General features: G+C 46.2%; 1 protein-coding gene across 3 annotated transcripts in view; it reads left to right on the top strand.

The window, feature by feature from the left end:
• Positions 1 to 14,247, top strand: part of RFTN1 (raftlin, lipid raft linker 1) — a 191,714-nt gene that overhangs the window by 4,508 nt on the left and 172,959 nt on the right. For all 3 annotated transcript variants that reach the window (XM_036078081.2, XM_036078080.2, XM_036078079.2), the window contains exon 2: positions 13,041 to 13,193. In XM_036078081.2, the coding sequence (XP_035933974.1) occupies positions 13,049 to 13,193 (145 nt within the window). In that variant the 5' untranslated portion in view covers positions 13,041 to 13,048. The remainder of the gene's footprint in view (positions 1 to 13,040; positions 13,194 to 14,247) is intronic.

Raw genomic sequence — 14,247 nt, 5'->3', positions numbered from 1 at the left:
GTTATTATCATTGCATATTTTACCAGGATGCTTTTTGTGAAAAGATCCGTACAGCAGGCAAGTGATGGCCACTGCTTGAGCCCTGTTAATTCCTTGCTCTCCAAATAAGAATTCGGTTGAGCTTTTAAATATGCATTTGTGTGACTTACTCCCCACCTGGGCTGAATTCAGGAAGAAGAATTGGCTCTCAGCGGGGCCAGAACCAAAGAGCTAGAAAATCAGGTCACATTCTACGCCTGATGGCTACCTGCCAAGACTGAGATGGAGGAGACACTAGTTGGGGTATCGAGGGCTTCACTTGGGAGTTTTGCTGGGTCTGACTGCCCTTGTGGTGTGTAGGGAGTGCTGGAGGGGGCCGGCGGCTTCCGTGTCCTGGTAGCACAGGACGAGGGGGGCGGCTGGTATGGTGCTCTGGCTTGCCCCTCTTCTGTGGTTCCAAGGAGAGAGGACTCAGCCCTCAGGTGTCATGGGGCACCAACACCAGCCAGTGGTGCAAAGTCCACTTCAGCTGTGTTTTGCCCAGCTCGTCTGATACTGACCAACTCTTTCTTTCATTTTTTTAAAAAATATTTTATTTATTTCTTTGAGAGAGAGAGAGAGAAAACGAGTGGGGGGAGGGGCAGAGGGAGAGGAAGAAGCAGGCTCCCCGCTGAGCGGGGAGCCCATGCGGGACTCTGTCCCAGGACCCTGGGATCATGACCTGAGCTGAAGGCAGACGCTTAACCTACTGAGCCACCCAGGAGCCCAGACGAACTCTTAAGTGACTTTATGAAACTGTATTGGATGTTGCCACACTTTTTCAACCTGGAAGCCGGCTGCACTTCAGTGACAACTTTCTTTGGCTTTTATAACTACAATATCCCATTTTGTTGTTCTATAGGCAGACCCCCTTGATTGTCAGCATTTATTTCTTGCAGAGGATTATCAACTTCCATTCGTGTGTACATGAGTGTGTGTGTGTGTGTGTGTGTGTGTGTGTATGTGTTTTGAAATTTCTTACTTTGTATTTCACCCTGAGGAAGTACTTCCTGGGCAATCCTCAGGTCTTATGGAATAGCTCCCAAATGCCTAAGTTTGAAGAAACTATTGTAATAGACCTCATTCATAAAGTTGGATAAGAGGAGAGGTGGTTAATCACAGACTCTGGTTAATGGAATGTGACCGAATCATGTATTGCCAAATTTTGAAAATGTAAAGTACTAGAAATCAGATCATTCATTTAAACTCTTCTGTAACTTAGAGAGGGCTTTTGGACCTTTTCCACTGTTTTGGGACACCGGATAAGCACCCTTTGCAGTGTGGTGTAATTATGGCCATAGGCAGGTAAAAAATAATCTTTACAGTGGATAACAAGTAATTACTGGTAATATTTCTAATAATAGTTAACATTTATACTACTTTTTCTATGTGCCAGAGCTCTTCTAAGCCCTGTTCAGTATTAATTTATTTAATCCTCACCCTGCCAGTGGATTTCGGGGATACCCCATATAATAATTGGGAAACCTGAAGTTGAGCAGCTTCCTCAAAGTCACAGGGTTAGGAAGTAGAGACACTGGGATTTGAACCTAGGCACTCTGGTTCCAGAACTTGTGCAGCCAACCGCTGTGCTATGCTGTTAAGAAGGTGAACCTGAGAGAGACAGGCAGATATTCCAAATATTCCAGAATTGCCGTCCTTTACCAGATAATAAGTGTCTGTCCTAGTCCTGAAGGATGTTGGTTTAGTAGGTATTTATTGTGCATCTCGGGGTGCCTGCCTAGCTCAGTCGGTTGATCATCCAACTCTGGATTCAGGCTCAGGTCATGATCTCAGGGTCATGAGATTGAACCCCGCATCAGACTTCATGCTCAGCATGGAGTCTGCTTGAGATTCTCCCTCTCCCTCTGCCCCTTCCCCTGCTCATGTGTGCGTGCTCTCTAAATAAATAAATAAATAAATAAGTAGATTTATTGTGCATCTGTTGGGGCGGGGTGTTGGGATAGTTGCTATTGGGGATGAGAAAGACATGATTGCTACCTTTGGGAAGTTGGCTGTCACATAAGCAGATAAGGCATTACCAAAAGCTCCAGAGCTTTCCCTTGAGCTCAGGACTGGTCCCTGCAGCTACCCACCCCGATGGAGTTAACACATCTAAAATAAGCTCCTGTCTTCCTCCTATACCCATCCCCAGCTCGGAAGGGGGCCACTCCAGCCTTCCAGTTGCTCAGGTCACAAACCCTAGACATGTCTTGGATGCCCTCTTTTTCCAAACTACCAATAAATCTATTTCCAAACTACCAATAAATCTCGTTTTCTACTTTTAAAATATATCCAGAACTTGATCATTGCTCATACCCCATCATCATCTGGTCTCCCCATTTCCACGTCAGTCATGACCAGAGTGATCATGTCTACCCTTGGCTTGAAACCCTCAAGGGGCTCCCATCTCAGGGTAAAGCCAGAGTCCTTACCACCATCTGCACAGCCCATACAACCTGCTTCCCCCCCCCCCCCCCCGATTTCATGTGCCACCTGCAGCCACCACTCTTCCCCAGGCAGGTCCTGGAACCTTGCACTTGCTGCCACCCTTCCCGGTACACCATCCCCCGCTCATCCCATGGTCTCTTTAACATCACCGCCTGGGTGACGCCTTCCCTGATCATCCTGTTTTTAAATATTGAATCGTCGGGGCGCCTGGGTGGCTCAGTGGGTTAAGCGTCTGCCTTCAGCTCAGGTCATGATCCCGGGGTCCTGGGATCCAGCCCCACACCAGGCTCCCTGTTCAGCGGGGAGTCTGCTTCTCCCTCTGCCTCTGCTGTGCCCCCTGCTGGTGCTCTCTCTCTGTCAAATAAATAAAATAAAAAATCTTTAAAAAAAAGAATTTTAAATATTGCATCGTCTTACCCTGTGCTTGCTCTCCCTCCTCCCTGCCTTATTTTTCTTTATTCGACATACTTTTAAAATTGAATTTCCTTTATTATTTTTATTTGTGTATTGTCTGTTTTTCTGCCCCTGAAGGTAAGATCCTTCAGGGCAGGGTTGTTCCTTTTTTTTTTTTTTTTTTTTTTTTGGCTTTTTGCATCACTTTGGTATTTTCAGCATTTAGAATAATGCTTTGCATGTAGTAAATGCTTAATAAAGGAGAGTGTGATGGGTAATTTCATGTGTCACCTTGACTAGGCCATGGTACCCAGTTTTTGGTCAGACATGTCTAGGTGTTGGTGTGGGTTATTTTTCTTTCTTAACGTGATTAACATTTAAATCAGGAGACTTTGAGTAAAGCAGAGTAGTCGCCATAACGTGGGTGAGGCATGCCTCACCCAATCAGTTGAAGGACTTAAGAGAAAACACTGAGGTCTCCTGAGGAAGAAGGAATCCTGCGTCCAGACTGCCTTAAGACTCAAGACTGTAACATCAGGGCTTCTGTAGGTCTCTGACCTGCTGGCCCGCCCTGCAGATTTCCGCCTCGCCAGCTCCCACAGTCCCATGAGTCAATTTCTTAAAACAAATCTGCCCTGCCTTCTCTCTATAGAGATATCTACCGACACGCTGTCCTCTTGCTTCTAGAAGTTTCTCTGAACAACCCTAATACAGAGGGTTGAGATGGCAGGGAAAGGAGTGTCCGGTGGGGGGCGCCCTGGAGGTAAAGGAATGGTGTCTGGAGAGTGCTCAGTGTGTACCGAAGGGAGCACTGGCTTCCTGAAGCCTGATTCCAGGGTACAGGAAGAGGAACAGCCAGAGACCCGGGAGGAGGGGGATGGGGTGAGGTGGAGGCTAAGGACTCCAAACTGGGCAGCATATGTTTCTTATGCGTTTTGAGCCATGTGGGTGGCACAGAATGGTTAATCTGGCATTAGCCCGTGCTCGGAATTAGTGGGTGAGAGACCAAGGGAAGCCAGAGGCAGGAAGGCCTCTGATGGTCCTAAGAGGGCGGTCGGCACGGGGAACCAGGTGGTGGCGGTAAGGGCCTCCAGCAGCACCCAGCGCCAGGCCAGCTGCAGCGGTGACGGCAGTGGCAGGAGCAGGCTGATGCCTGGTGTTTTGAGCCTGGATGTTACGAGGACGGAGGGACTACCCACGGAAGCAAGGAACACGGGAGGAAGAACAGGCCTCGATGGGCAAGGCGTTGAGTTCTCTTTGGAGCACATTCATCAGGAATTTCAGGAAAATTCTAGGTGAAGATGTTGAAACGGGTCCTTGGGTGTGTTCATCTGGAGTTCACCAGTCTGGCAGGGAGACTGGAAGGTTTTTGCCCAGAACAGGTAAAGCAGGGTCCATGAGAGGGGATATAAGGGCTAAGGGGGAGACGATAGCATTTATGTAACTTTTTTGAGTATACTCAACAATACCACATATTGGAGGTTCCCAAACTCCATTACTAAGGCACCCCAAGGCACCACAGCCAACTCACGAGGGTGGGGCAGAAGGGCTTTGTTTTCTTTACATTTCTGAGGGGAACACAGTGGTACATAACATGTTAGACAACACACTGCCTGCCATCTTGGGGTAGTTCGAGGTACCAACGTTAGCACCGCCTTCTTTTTGATGACATCATATCTCTGGGCAGCTGCCTTTTGGGCGGTTGCTAAGAAACCACCTAGTGGAACAGGAAATGAAGGTGGTGGTGTCCAGCGTGATTCCAAGGTTTGAGAAGTTGTGCAGTGCCCAAGAGATGCACACATCCCGTTCGTTCTTGTGGTGACTCAGGAATGAAAGAAAAAGGTTTATTCTTTCAATTTTTATGTACTATTTTTTTTTCAAAAGGCTAATAAGTTGTTTGGACATAAATGATTATTATGTTGTTTAGACTGAATGGCTTAATAAGTGGAACTGTAAGTATTGCTTTTAGCTTAGGGGTGCCGTGAACAACGTACCGAGACGCTAAAGGTGCCAGGAGGTGGAAAGTCTCAAACCTCTGCCATGTATTGTCACAGGTAGATCGTGAAAGAGTAAAAGCAGGGATAGAAGAGGGGAGAAAGGAAGGGCACGGGGGCTGCATCCAAAAAGTCTCATTTCTTCAAAAATAAAAGATGTGAAGCAAATAAAGTAAAATATAAGCATTTGTTAAATCTTGGTGGTGGGTACATAGATGTCTCATTTTCTGTCCTCATCTATATGTCTGAAGTGGCTTATGCTGAAAATTATTTTTTTTAAAGATTTTATTTATTTATTTGAGAGAGAGAGCATGAGCAGAGGAGTGGGGAGCAGAGGGGCAGGGAGAGAATCTCCAGCAGACTCCATGCTCAGCATGGAGCCTGATGGGGCGCCCAATCTCCTGACCCTGAGATCATGATGTGAGCCGAAACCAAGAGTTGGATGCTCAACCAACTGAGCCACCCAGGCACCCCTGTACTGAAAATGATTTTAAGAGAGTGAGACAGAAGGAGGGCTGGGGATAGAAATTTAGGGGTGCACCTGTGTTTGGGAGGACAGGTGGGAAGAGGGCATCTGAGGTACAAAGAGGTTCAAGAGGTGGGGGTGTGGAATCAAGGGGATCAGCAGGGCCATGTTCTAGACGGGGGTTCTTAGCCCTGGCTAGGAGACTTAAGAAAGATCCGAGACTGGAGAGGGTTCAGAGTGGGGAAAACTGAGCTTGCTCCTAAATTGTTGCTTTTCACCTCTGGCTGCTAGTTAGAATCACTTGGGTTTTTCCAAAATATTGATGATCAGGCCCCACCCCCAAATGCCTGGGCATCAGGACCTTTAAATAGGTCTCCAGATGATTCCAATATGCAACCAAGATTGAGGACCACTGCCATGGCCCAGGGTTTCTCAAACTTTACCACTGCTCAAACTTCAGTGAATCACTTGTCATTAAAATGTAGATTCTGGTTCAGCAGGCCTGGGAGGGCCTGGGATTCTGGATTTCTCACAGGCTCCCAGGAAGTCTAGTGCTGCTGGTCTGAGGACCACACTTTGAGCAGCAGGTTCTTCTGAAAGGGAGCTGTGTTTAGTTAAGGGTGTTTGTGATGGGGACTGTCGGAAGGCAGAGAGGTGGTCTGGATCAGACCCCGACTGAGATGTGGGGATGAGGGGATAGTAAGCAAGTGTTTTCCTTTGGTAACGTAAATACCCCTTGTATTCCTTATCTTTTGCTCTGTAACAAATTACTCCGGATCTTGGCAGCCAGAAACGACAGTAAACATTTATTATCTCACAGGGTTTCTGTGGGCTAGAAATCCAGAAGCAGCTTAGCTGGGTGGTTCTGACCTGGGGTGCCTCAAGAGGTTGTGGTCAAGATGCTGGCCGGGCTGGAGGCCATTCTGGGGCTGATGGATCTGCTTCCACGTGGGTGTTGAGCTAGCCAATGGTGTTGGCTGTTCGGTGGGGACCTCAGTTCCCTGTCCTGGGACTTCTCCACAGGGTTAATAGGGTGTCCTCATACTATGGCAGCTGGCTGTTCCCAGAGTGAGGGATCCAGGAGAGAGCAAGGGAGAACCCACAATGCTGCCGTAACCCAGCCTTGGAAATCACGCTCATCATTTCTGCAGTGCCCTCCGGGCCCCACGGGTTAGCCTTATTCACTGTGGGCGGGGACCACCCGTGAATGCTGCAAGGATTACTGAGGGTCATCTTGGAGGCTGGCTATCATACCTCTTATTGTTTTCAGTGAAGAAAATAAAGTATGTGCAGCACAGAAAACTTGAAAAATATAGAAAACCATAAAGAGAGTGTCACCCATCATCTCATGACCTGGAGGAAATTTCTGGGAACATTGTGGTCTTTGCCTTGCCAGATACAAAGAGAATGTGTACACACACACACACACACACACACATAAAATATATATGTAGTATATTACTATATAATTTATATAATATATATTTATATATGCACTCACTTAGAAGAAGTAGCACCATATAAATAATATTGTTTCATATAGATTGTTCTTGATACTTGGCATCAAATCAGGAACACTTCGAACAGGTAAATTTTTCTTATTGAAGTATAGTTGATATACAGTGTTATATTAGTTTCTGGTGTACAACACAGTGCTTTGACAATTCTAGACTTTACTCAGTGCTCAACACAATAAGTATAGGCACCATACAGTGTTATTACAATGTCACTGACTATATTCTGGACTGTACTTTTCATCTCTTTGCCTTTCTTATTTTATAGCTGGGAGTTTGTACCTCTTAATCCCCTTCACTTACTTCGCCCAGTCCCTCAATGGGTAAATTTTAGTTATCCTTGGGTTTCTGTCTTAGACTATGTTTGTAGGATATCAAGACTTGATACCATTTGAATTTTCAAGTTTTCATTTACATTTCTGGGTTGAGAGAGATGTTCCTATCATGTAAAAATGTCTTAATTTGGATCATCAGTTCTTACTTTGGGTGACTGAGTGATGTAATAAACATGCTCGAGGCTTCAAATATGGAACTTGAATGCAGAAATAAAAAATGAATTTGCCAGCTGATCCAGCATCATTGCATATAATTGCCCCATCTCTGGTTGCTTGTCATGAGCTGTTGGCAATTGTTAAAATTAGCTTTACAGTCTGCCACAGATTAGCAGCAAGTGTGGTAAATGAGGACTCACTCTTAATGAAACTAATATGTATTTGGAAATATAACTACATTTATTGCCCCCATTATTTAAATGCATGTACGCTAGTTGATAGTAAAAATGAACCTTTAAACTGAAGTTTTAGAAACGTGAGCTGAAAAATAATCTTTTAAGGAGGTGATCCTTTCTAAAGTGGTTTTCCAGTGTCTTATGAGCATCTTGGGAAGCATTTCAGAAACAAATCAGAAATACTTTAAAATAAAAAGTTAAAGATTTCAACATTGAAAATGACACAGGACATCATGCCCCATTGCTGATCAGCTTCTTCTGGAACCGGATCTGTTTTCTATCACAGGGCTTTTCTCTGAATGTCCCGCACTCTGCCCAGACTTCCAGAACAGCCCGCCCCACTGCACCACGTACATCTGTTCACTGTCTTTCTCCTTCTTTCACCTCCGATTTCCTTAAGAGCAGGGCCTGGTCTTCCCATTTTTACCTTTCCTAATTGAGGACCTAATTTAAAGCAGACCTTAATAAATGTGTGCTGAATGAATGCATGCACGTATGCATGAATTTGGAAAAGTTCCCTCTCTCGTGGAGCTGACAGTTTCTGCATGAAGCTGGGCCACGGTGTCTCAAAGACACCTCACGCTAGGCTTGATTTGGAAAGAACTGATTTTCCAGAACCTCACCATCTGAGAGCTCTCTGCTTTCTGGTCATTTGCAATCTCTAACATCCTCTCCTTTGCAGCCAGGGTCTCAACCTCCTGGTGATTACCTTATTTTCCTCCATAATCAGCATCCAGTTCCTAATTACTTTTGGCTGATTTCTGCTAGAGAACTGTATGTTTATTTTGGCTCTTTCCCCACTGTCTCGCCACAGGAATGGGGAAAGACCTCCTCTTTTTGCTTTTACCTTTGAAGAAATCTTGGAAGGTTTTTCTTGGTCCCTTGATGCTAGAGAGACGCATTCACATGGGTGCTGGGATGAATTCTGGGAAGACAGAGGTAGAAACAAAAGAGAAAAGCCTCCTGTACGACTGTCAGATAATCAAAGCTGATCCAGTGATCCACTCACACATAAAACAAGTAACTTGATTTACATTAGGCGTCAGTGTGGAGTGACTGTGGGAATATGGAAGGGCAGAGCTGTGGGGGTTGGATGGACCATAGATAAAGCACCGGGACAATCTCATCACACACAAGTGATTTTTAGCATGTGTCCTTTATAGAAACAGACAACAATGAAAGGAGAAGGAGTCATGAATAGCACTGCTCTCCTGATTCTGCGCAGGGAGCTGATGCCCCAGAGTGAGCAGGAGGTGGAGGGGCTAATCGGTCAGTCTCTCGAAGGGTCTCCCCTTCCGCCATGCCTCTCCTGCAGTCAGCATCTGGCCACCGTGAATGTGGAAGGAGAAGCCTCATTCGTTTAACAGGACCCCTGCACTTACCACACAACCTAGCAGTCCTACTCCCAGGTGTTACCCTAGAGAAATGAAAACTTATGTCCTCATAAAAGCCTCTGTGTGAGTGTTTATAGCCACTTTATTCTTAATCAACTGGAAACAGCCAAAGTGCCATTCAGAGGGTGAATGGCTAAACCAGGGCCCCTAAATGTAGGCAATCTTGGCTGGTGTTCTCCTGAGGAGGCAGCAGGCCATGGTCATTTTGAACAAACTTGGTGAATGAGTTACATACCGCATGATGAATCGTGCCAAAACTTAGAGGCTTAAAACAAACAATGGTGTATTTTGCTCAGGGATCTGCAGTTTTGGCAGGGTTTGGTGGAAACAGCTTGTCTCTGCCTCACATGGTGTCAGCGTCTTGACTGAGGCAGAGGCTCAATTTCCAAGATGGCTCACCGGCAAGATGGCTGGCAAGTTGGTGCTGGCTGTCGGTTCCTCTCCACATGGGCCTCCCTTTGGGGCTGCTTGGGCTTCCTCATGGCATGGTGGCTGGGATCCAAGAACGGGCATCTCAAGGATCAAGAAGTCGGTGCTCCTGATTTCATAAGGCCCAGGTCCAGAAGCTGGCACTGTGTCATTCCTCCGTATTGTGTCGGTCAGGCAACCATGGAGCCCAGACTCAGGGGAGGTGATGTAGACCCCACCTTTCAATGGCAGGAGTGTCAAAGGATTCGGGAGGCATATTTCAAAACCATTATCCTTACCATTTACCTTCTGCCCTACTAGAGGCCTTGACTCCTGAGGGAGATGTGCTTCCCCTGAGACAAACACTCCCTGAATGTCTGAGGGAATGTGAACCAAATGCCTACATCAGGCAAAGCCGTGCCCTCTCCTCTTACCTCTACCTCCCACCTCTCACTGCCCTCAAAGGCCCGTACCCATCCCTTGCCCCAAGTTTCTAGTGGGATTCTAGCATGAGCCTGGGAACCTCACATAGTAAACAGTAATGTTAGGTACCGTTCAATCTTATTTTTCCCCCTTTTGTAAGCTAGATCTTTCTTGTTTGAGCACAGTAGGGACTGCAATAGCTATTTTCAGAATGATATGAAAATCTTTACTTTTTGACAGGGGTGGGGGTTGGTAGAAGAACGCAGGAAGGAACTAAAAGGAACACAGGTGTGCCAGGAGTGAGTAAGGTAGGGCCCTCACCACAAAAGAATAAGAGGAACAGACTCACGCTAAGGTTTTTTTAAAGATTTTATTTATTTATTTATTTATTTATTTGACAGAGAGAGAGCATGAGCAGGGGGAGCAGGCAGAGGGAGAGGCAGGCTCCCCACGGAGCAGGGAGGCCAGTGTGGGACTCGATCCCAGGACCCTGGGATCATGACCTGATCTGAAGGCAGCCGCTTAACTGACTGAGCCACCCAGGCGCCCCTCATGCTGGGGTTTTATTGGCTCACAACTGCTTCATATGTTTGCCTTCCTAGAGAGAGTCGTGCTATAAAAGCAGTTGCTTAACCAGGGTTGCACGTATTCCAAAGAAATGAATCCCTAAGTTTGAGATCTTGAGGATTCACTGATACTACAGTTTTGCTGCTAGCTGCCGGTACTGTTTATTTTTTCTGTGTCAGATCATATGCATGACTTACCCAGAACCTTGTCGTGTCCTGGGAGACAAGAACAGTGCCCTTTGGGGTGAACTTGGGCAGAGACCTCAAGTTTGGGACAATCTCAGTGAAACCTTAAACTCCAGGTTATAAATTGGGAGAGCTTTTCTGATGCTTCTTGGTATGCCATCCCCCAACTTCTCCCACCTCCTTAACTTTTTTTTGAGTCTTTTTACTCATCCTGATACTCCTCTCCTTTTTTCTCCGTTGTCAGGGAACCTATCCTTTATAGAAGATATTAAATCATACTAAAGTGTTAGTGGCTACCATAAGCTTCATTCGTTGCCCTTCCTGTAGCGATTATTTGTGGTTTCAAAGGAGATCCTGAGGGAGAGTGATTCTGATTTCAAAGGAATGAGTCTCTAATGCTAGAATTTCCCTAATAGGATAACAAGAATGGGAGGATTTTTTTTTTTTTTAAAGATTTTATTTATTTATTTGACAGAGAGCTAGAGACAGCGAGAGAGGGAACACAAGCAGGGGGAGTGGGAGAGGGAAGCAAGCTTCCCGCCCAGCAGGGGGCCTGATGCGGGGCTCAATCCCAGGACCCTGAGATCATGACCCGAGCCGAAGGCAGACGCTTAACGACCGAGCCACCCAGGCGCCCCAAGAATGGGAGGATTTTTGAGGGAAAGGTTTCTTTTTTTGAGGGCCCCAAACACTCAGTCTTTCTTAGGAGACTGGGTGTGCAAGTGACTTACTTGGTGAGTCTCTGGGTTATTTCCAGTTCTGTTCTGGTGGTAACAGTGCTCATCTGGCCAGGTCACCTGTTCCCCAGTACACAGGAGCCTTCCTGTCCACTTCTCTTCTGCTTAGCCTTAGCAGATGCCACTCGGCTTGCTTTTTAGTAGTTAAATATGCAGCCTCTGTATATATCAGCTGTTCTATCTGCAGAACTACAGAGGATTTTACTAGTAATCAGTTCATGCAGATTGCACATAAATCATGTCTGCCCTGGCCCTTTGGACACTAATGTTCCCTTATTAAGGCATAAGTAAGCCTTCCTGTTCTCATCCATCCTTCCAGACTTTTTTTAATTACTGAAAAGTATAGCCTGGTTGTCACGACACCACCCTCTTCCACTGCTCCCCTCCCCCCACACACTTACTGCTTTTTTGAGGTTCATTTTGTTTTTTCTGGAGCTTGCCAGTTTGCCTTAGGAAGCTGGGCACCTTGTGAATGGATTAAGCAAAAGGAAATTCTTATCTCTAAAAGGAAGTGGTCACCACGTTTCTGTTTGTGATATTCTTGGCCAGTTCATATTTTTGTGAAATATGTTCTGATGGCAGCTCTGGTACCCCAGAGAAGGGGGAAGTATTGGTCATGCTCCGTGCACAAAAGGAAAATATCTTCTGCTGAAGTCTGGGGAGTGGATAAAAAGTCATTTCATGAATGTCATTCTGTCCAAATAAACAGAGAACCCTCATTGTTTTTAATCCCTGGAAAAGCTGGGAGCTGAGCCCACCCTAATATGCACATTATCCTAACATTTCTCCATTTTTCTTTCAAACTGTTGCCACAGATCTTCGCTCTAATACACGTGGATTTCTGCTTCCAGTTTCTCTGGCCCTGCTATTAGTGTTCAGCCAGTCTTCATTTTGGTCTAAAATGACTCTCTAAGAGCGTGGAAGCATACTATTATTTCCTGTGGTTTGGTCTCAAAGAGAATAAAAGGGGGACTTTTAGATGAGGCCCATAAAAATACCACCGTCTACTTTTAGAGATGTTTTATGAATATAAATTCCTGTCTAAATAATTACTGTTGGAGTTTGGAAATTGTACCAACAACTTATTATTCTCTCTTAGCAACCACAGCAAAAGTGACACGTCTCTTGTTTTGTTTTTTCTTTTCAGATGGGCTGACACCATAATGTACCATATTGCTTTTAAGATCTCATTTTTTAATCATGTGTACAGATTAGAGTGGAACTGAGGCACTCTGAGGTATTATTTTCCTCAGACGGGGGGAAAAAGAGAGAAGACAGGTATACTTTTGGTGTCATTATAGAAGTGCGGGATGGCTGGTAATGGTGTCCTCACAGAAAGAGAAACCAGCCTGGGTCCTGAGCGTAGTTCCGCCGTGTTCAGGTCAGACACTGAATTATGCTCTGGGTTGCATAAAGGCTGAGGTCCTTCATGTAGTCTTCAGGGAAATACGGGGTCTTTTATACTGTGGTGTTTAAAAACAAAATCTCGGGGCGCCTGGGTGGCTCAGTCGGTTAAGCGGCTGCCTTCGGCTCAGGTCATGATCCCAGGGTCCTGGGATCGAGCCCCACGTCCGGCTCCCTGCTCAGCAGAAAGCCTGCTTCTCCCTCTCCCTCTGCCTGCCACTCTGCCTACTTGTGCTCTCTCTTTCTCTGTCAAATAAATAAATAAAATCTTAAAAAATATATAAATAAATAAATAAATAAAAACAAAATCTCAGGAAAAAAAAATCACTTTCCTTGTCCTTTTTTTTGGTTTCTGCTGGCAGCTGCTGAAATGGGTTGCGGATTGAACAAGTTAGAGAAACGTGATGACAAACGGCCTGGAAATATCTATTCGACTTTAAAGAGGCCTCAGGTGGAGACCAAGATAGATGTGTCCTACGAATACCGCTTCCTGGAGTTCACGACCCTGAGTGCTGGTGAGTACAGGCGGCCAGAGCTCCCGGTGGCCTGTGAGCTCAGACCCAGCCCCGTGCCCGAGGTCCCCTCCCACCCTGGGGCAGGGCTGGTGGGGCGGGGAAGGTGAACAGGGTTGGGGGTGGGGGGGCTATGGGGAACTGGAAAAGATGGGCCTTCGAAAAGGTACTGCTTACAGAAATCCAGATTTTTATGTGGAACTCTTCACTTTTTAAAGGATAGCAACTAATTTATATTGTAACAAGTTAAAACCAGGTGTGAGTCAACTAGTACAGACATGGGGGTGGGCTGAGTTTGGCCCATGGGCCAACTAGTTTGCAGACTCTGTATTGTAGCAAGCCATGTGCAAAAGGAAAATTTGCCTTATCTCCTATTAATGTGCCTGTCCACCTAAATTTACCTGCCTGTTGTCTGGCGTCTTTCAAGAGTGCTTGTCCATCTGGGCTTGGCTTCGCCTCCTCCGGGCTGCAGGGTGTCCGGGTCACCTCACTCACAGTGTCGCAGTAGCCCTGGGGTGACTGGCAAGCGATTGCCTTTTCACCCAGAGCATTTGCTGAGCACGACTGTGTGCACAGTATTGGGCTGCTGCTGTGGGGAGATCGTGCAGTGTGTCCTGGTTTCCTGGAGCCTCTTACCTAGTGCGAGAGAAGACTCACACACATGAAAAACAACAACAACAAAACCTCAACAGACTGTAATTATAAGTAAGAAAACATAAAATATGTCTTCAGAAGAGGAAAGATCATTCTCTCGGTGAAGGGGGCAGTCCCTAGAAGTTGCACACAAACAGGAGTCCTAACTGACTCAGGCACCTCGCCACTTTGTCCCTGGGCTGCCGGGTATATTTTAAGCTCCTATTACCCGAGAAGAGAATTCGTGGGAAAAGCGCTCATATTTGGGGGTTTGAGTCCGGCTCTGCTGTGGAGGGGCTGGGCTTCTGTCGAATGGGCACGTGAATACCCGCCCCGCAGGGCAGCTGTGGAGACCAGAGGAGGGAGGGTCTGAGAAGCTCTTAGCACGAGGCCAGCACGTCGTGGGGCAGCTAGTGTTACATCC

The sequence above is a fragment of the Halichoerus grypus genome, chromosome 1 (genome assembly GCF_964656455.1).
Source record: "Halichoerus grypus chromosome 1, mHalGry1.hap1.1, whole genome shotgun sequence".
NCBI classification, from domain to species: domain Eukaryota; kingdom Metazoa; phylum Chordata; class Mammalia; order Carnivora; family Phocidae; genus Halichoerus; species Halichoerus grypus.
The sequence above is the reverse complement of the archived record's forward strand: the minus strand, read 5'-3'. Positions and strand labels throughout refer to the sequence as shown.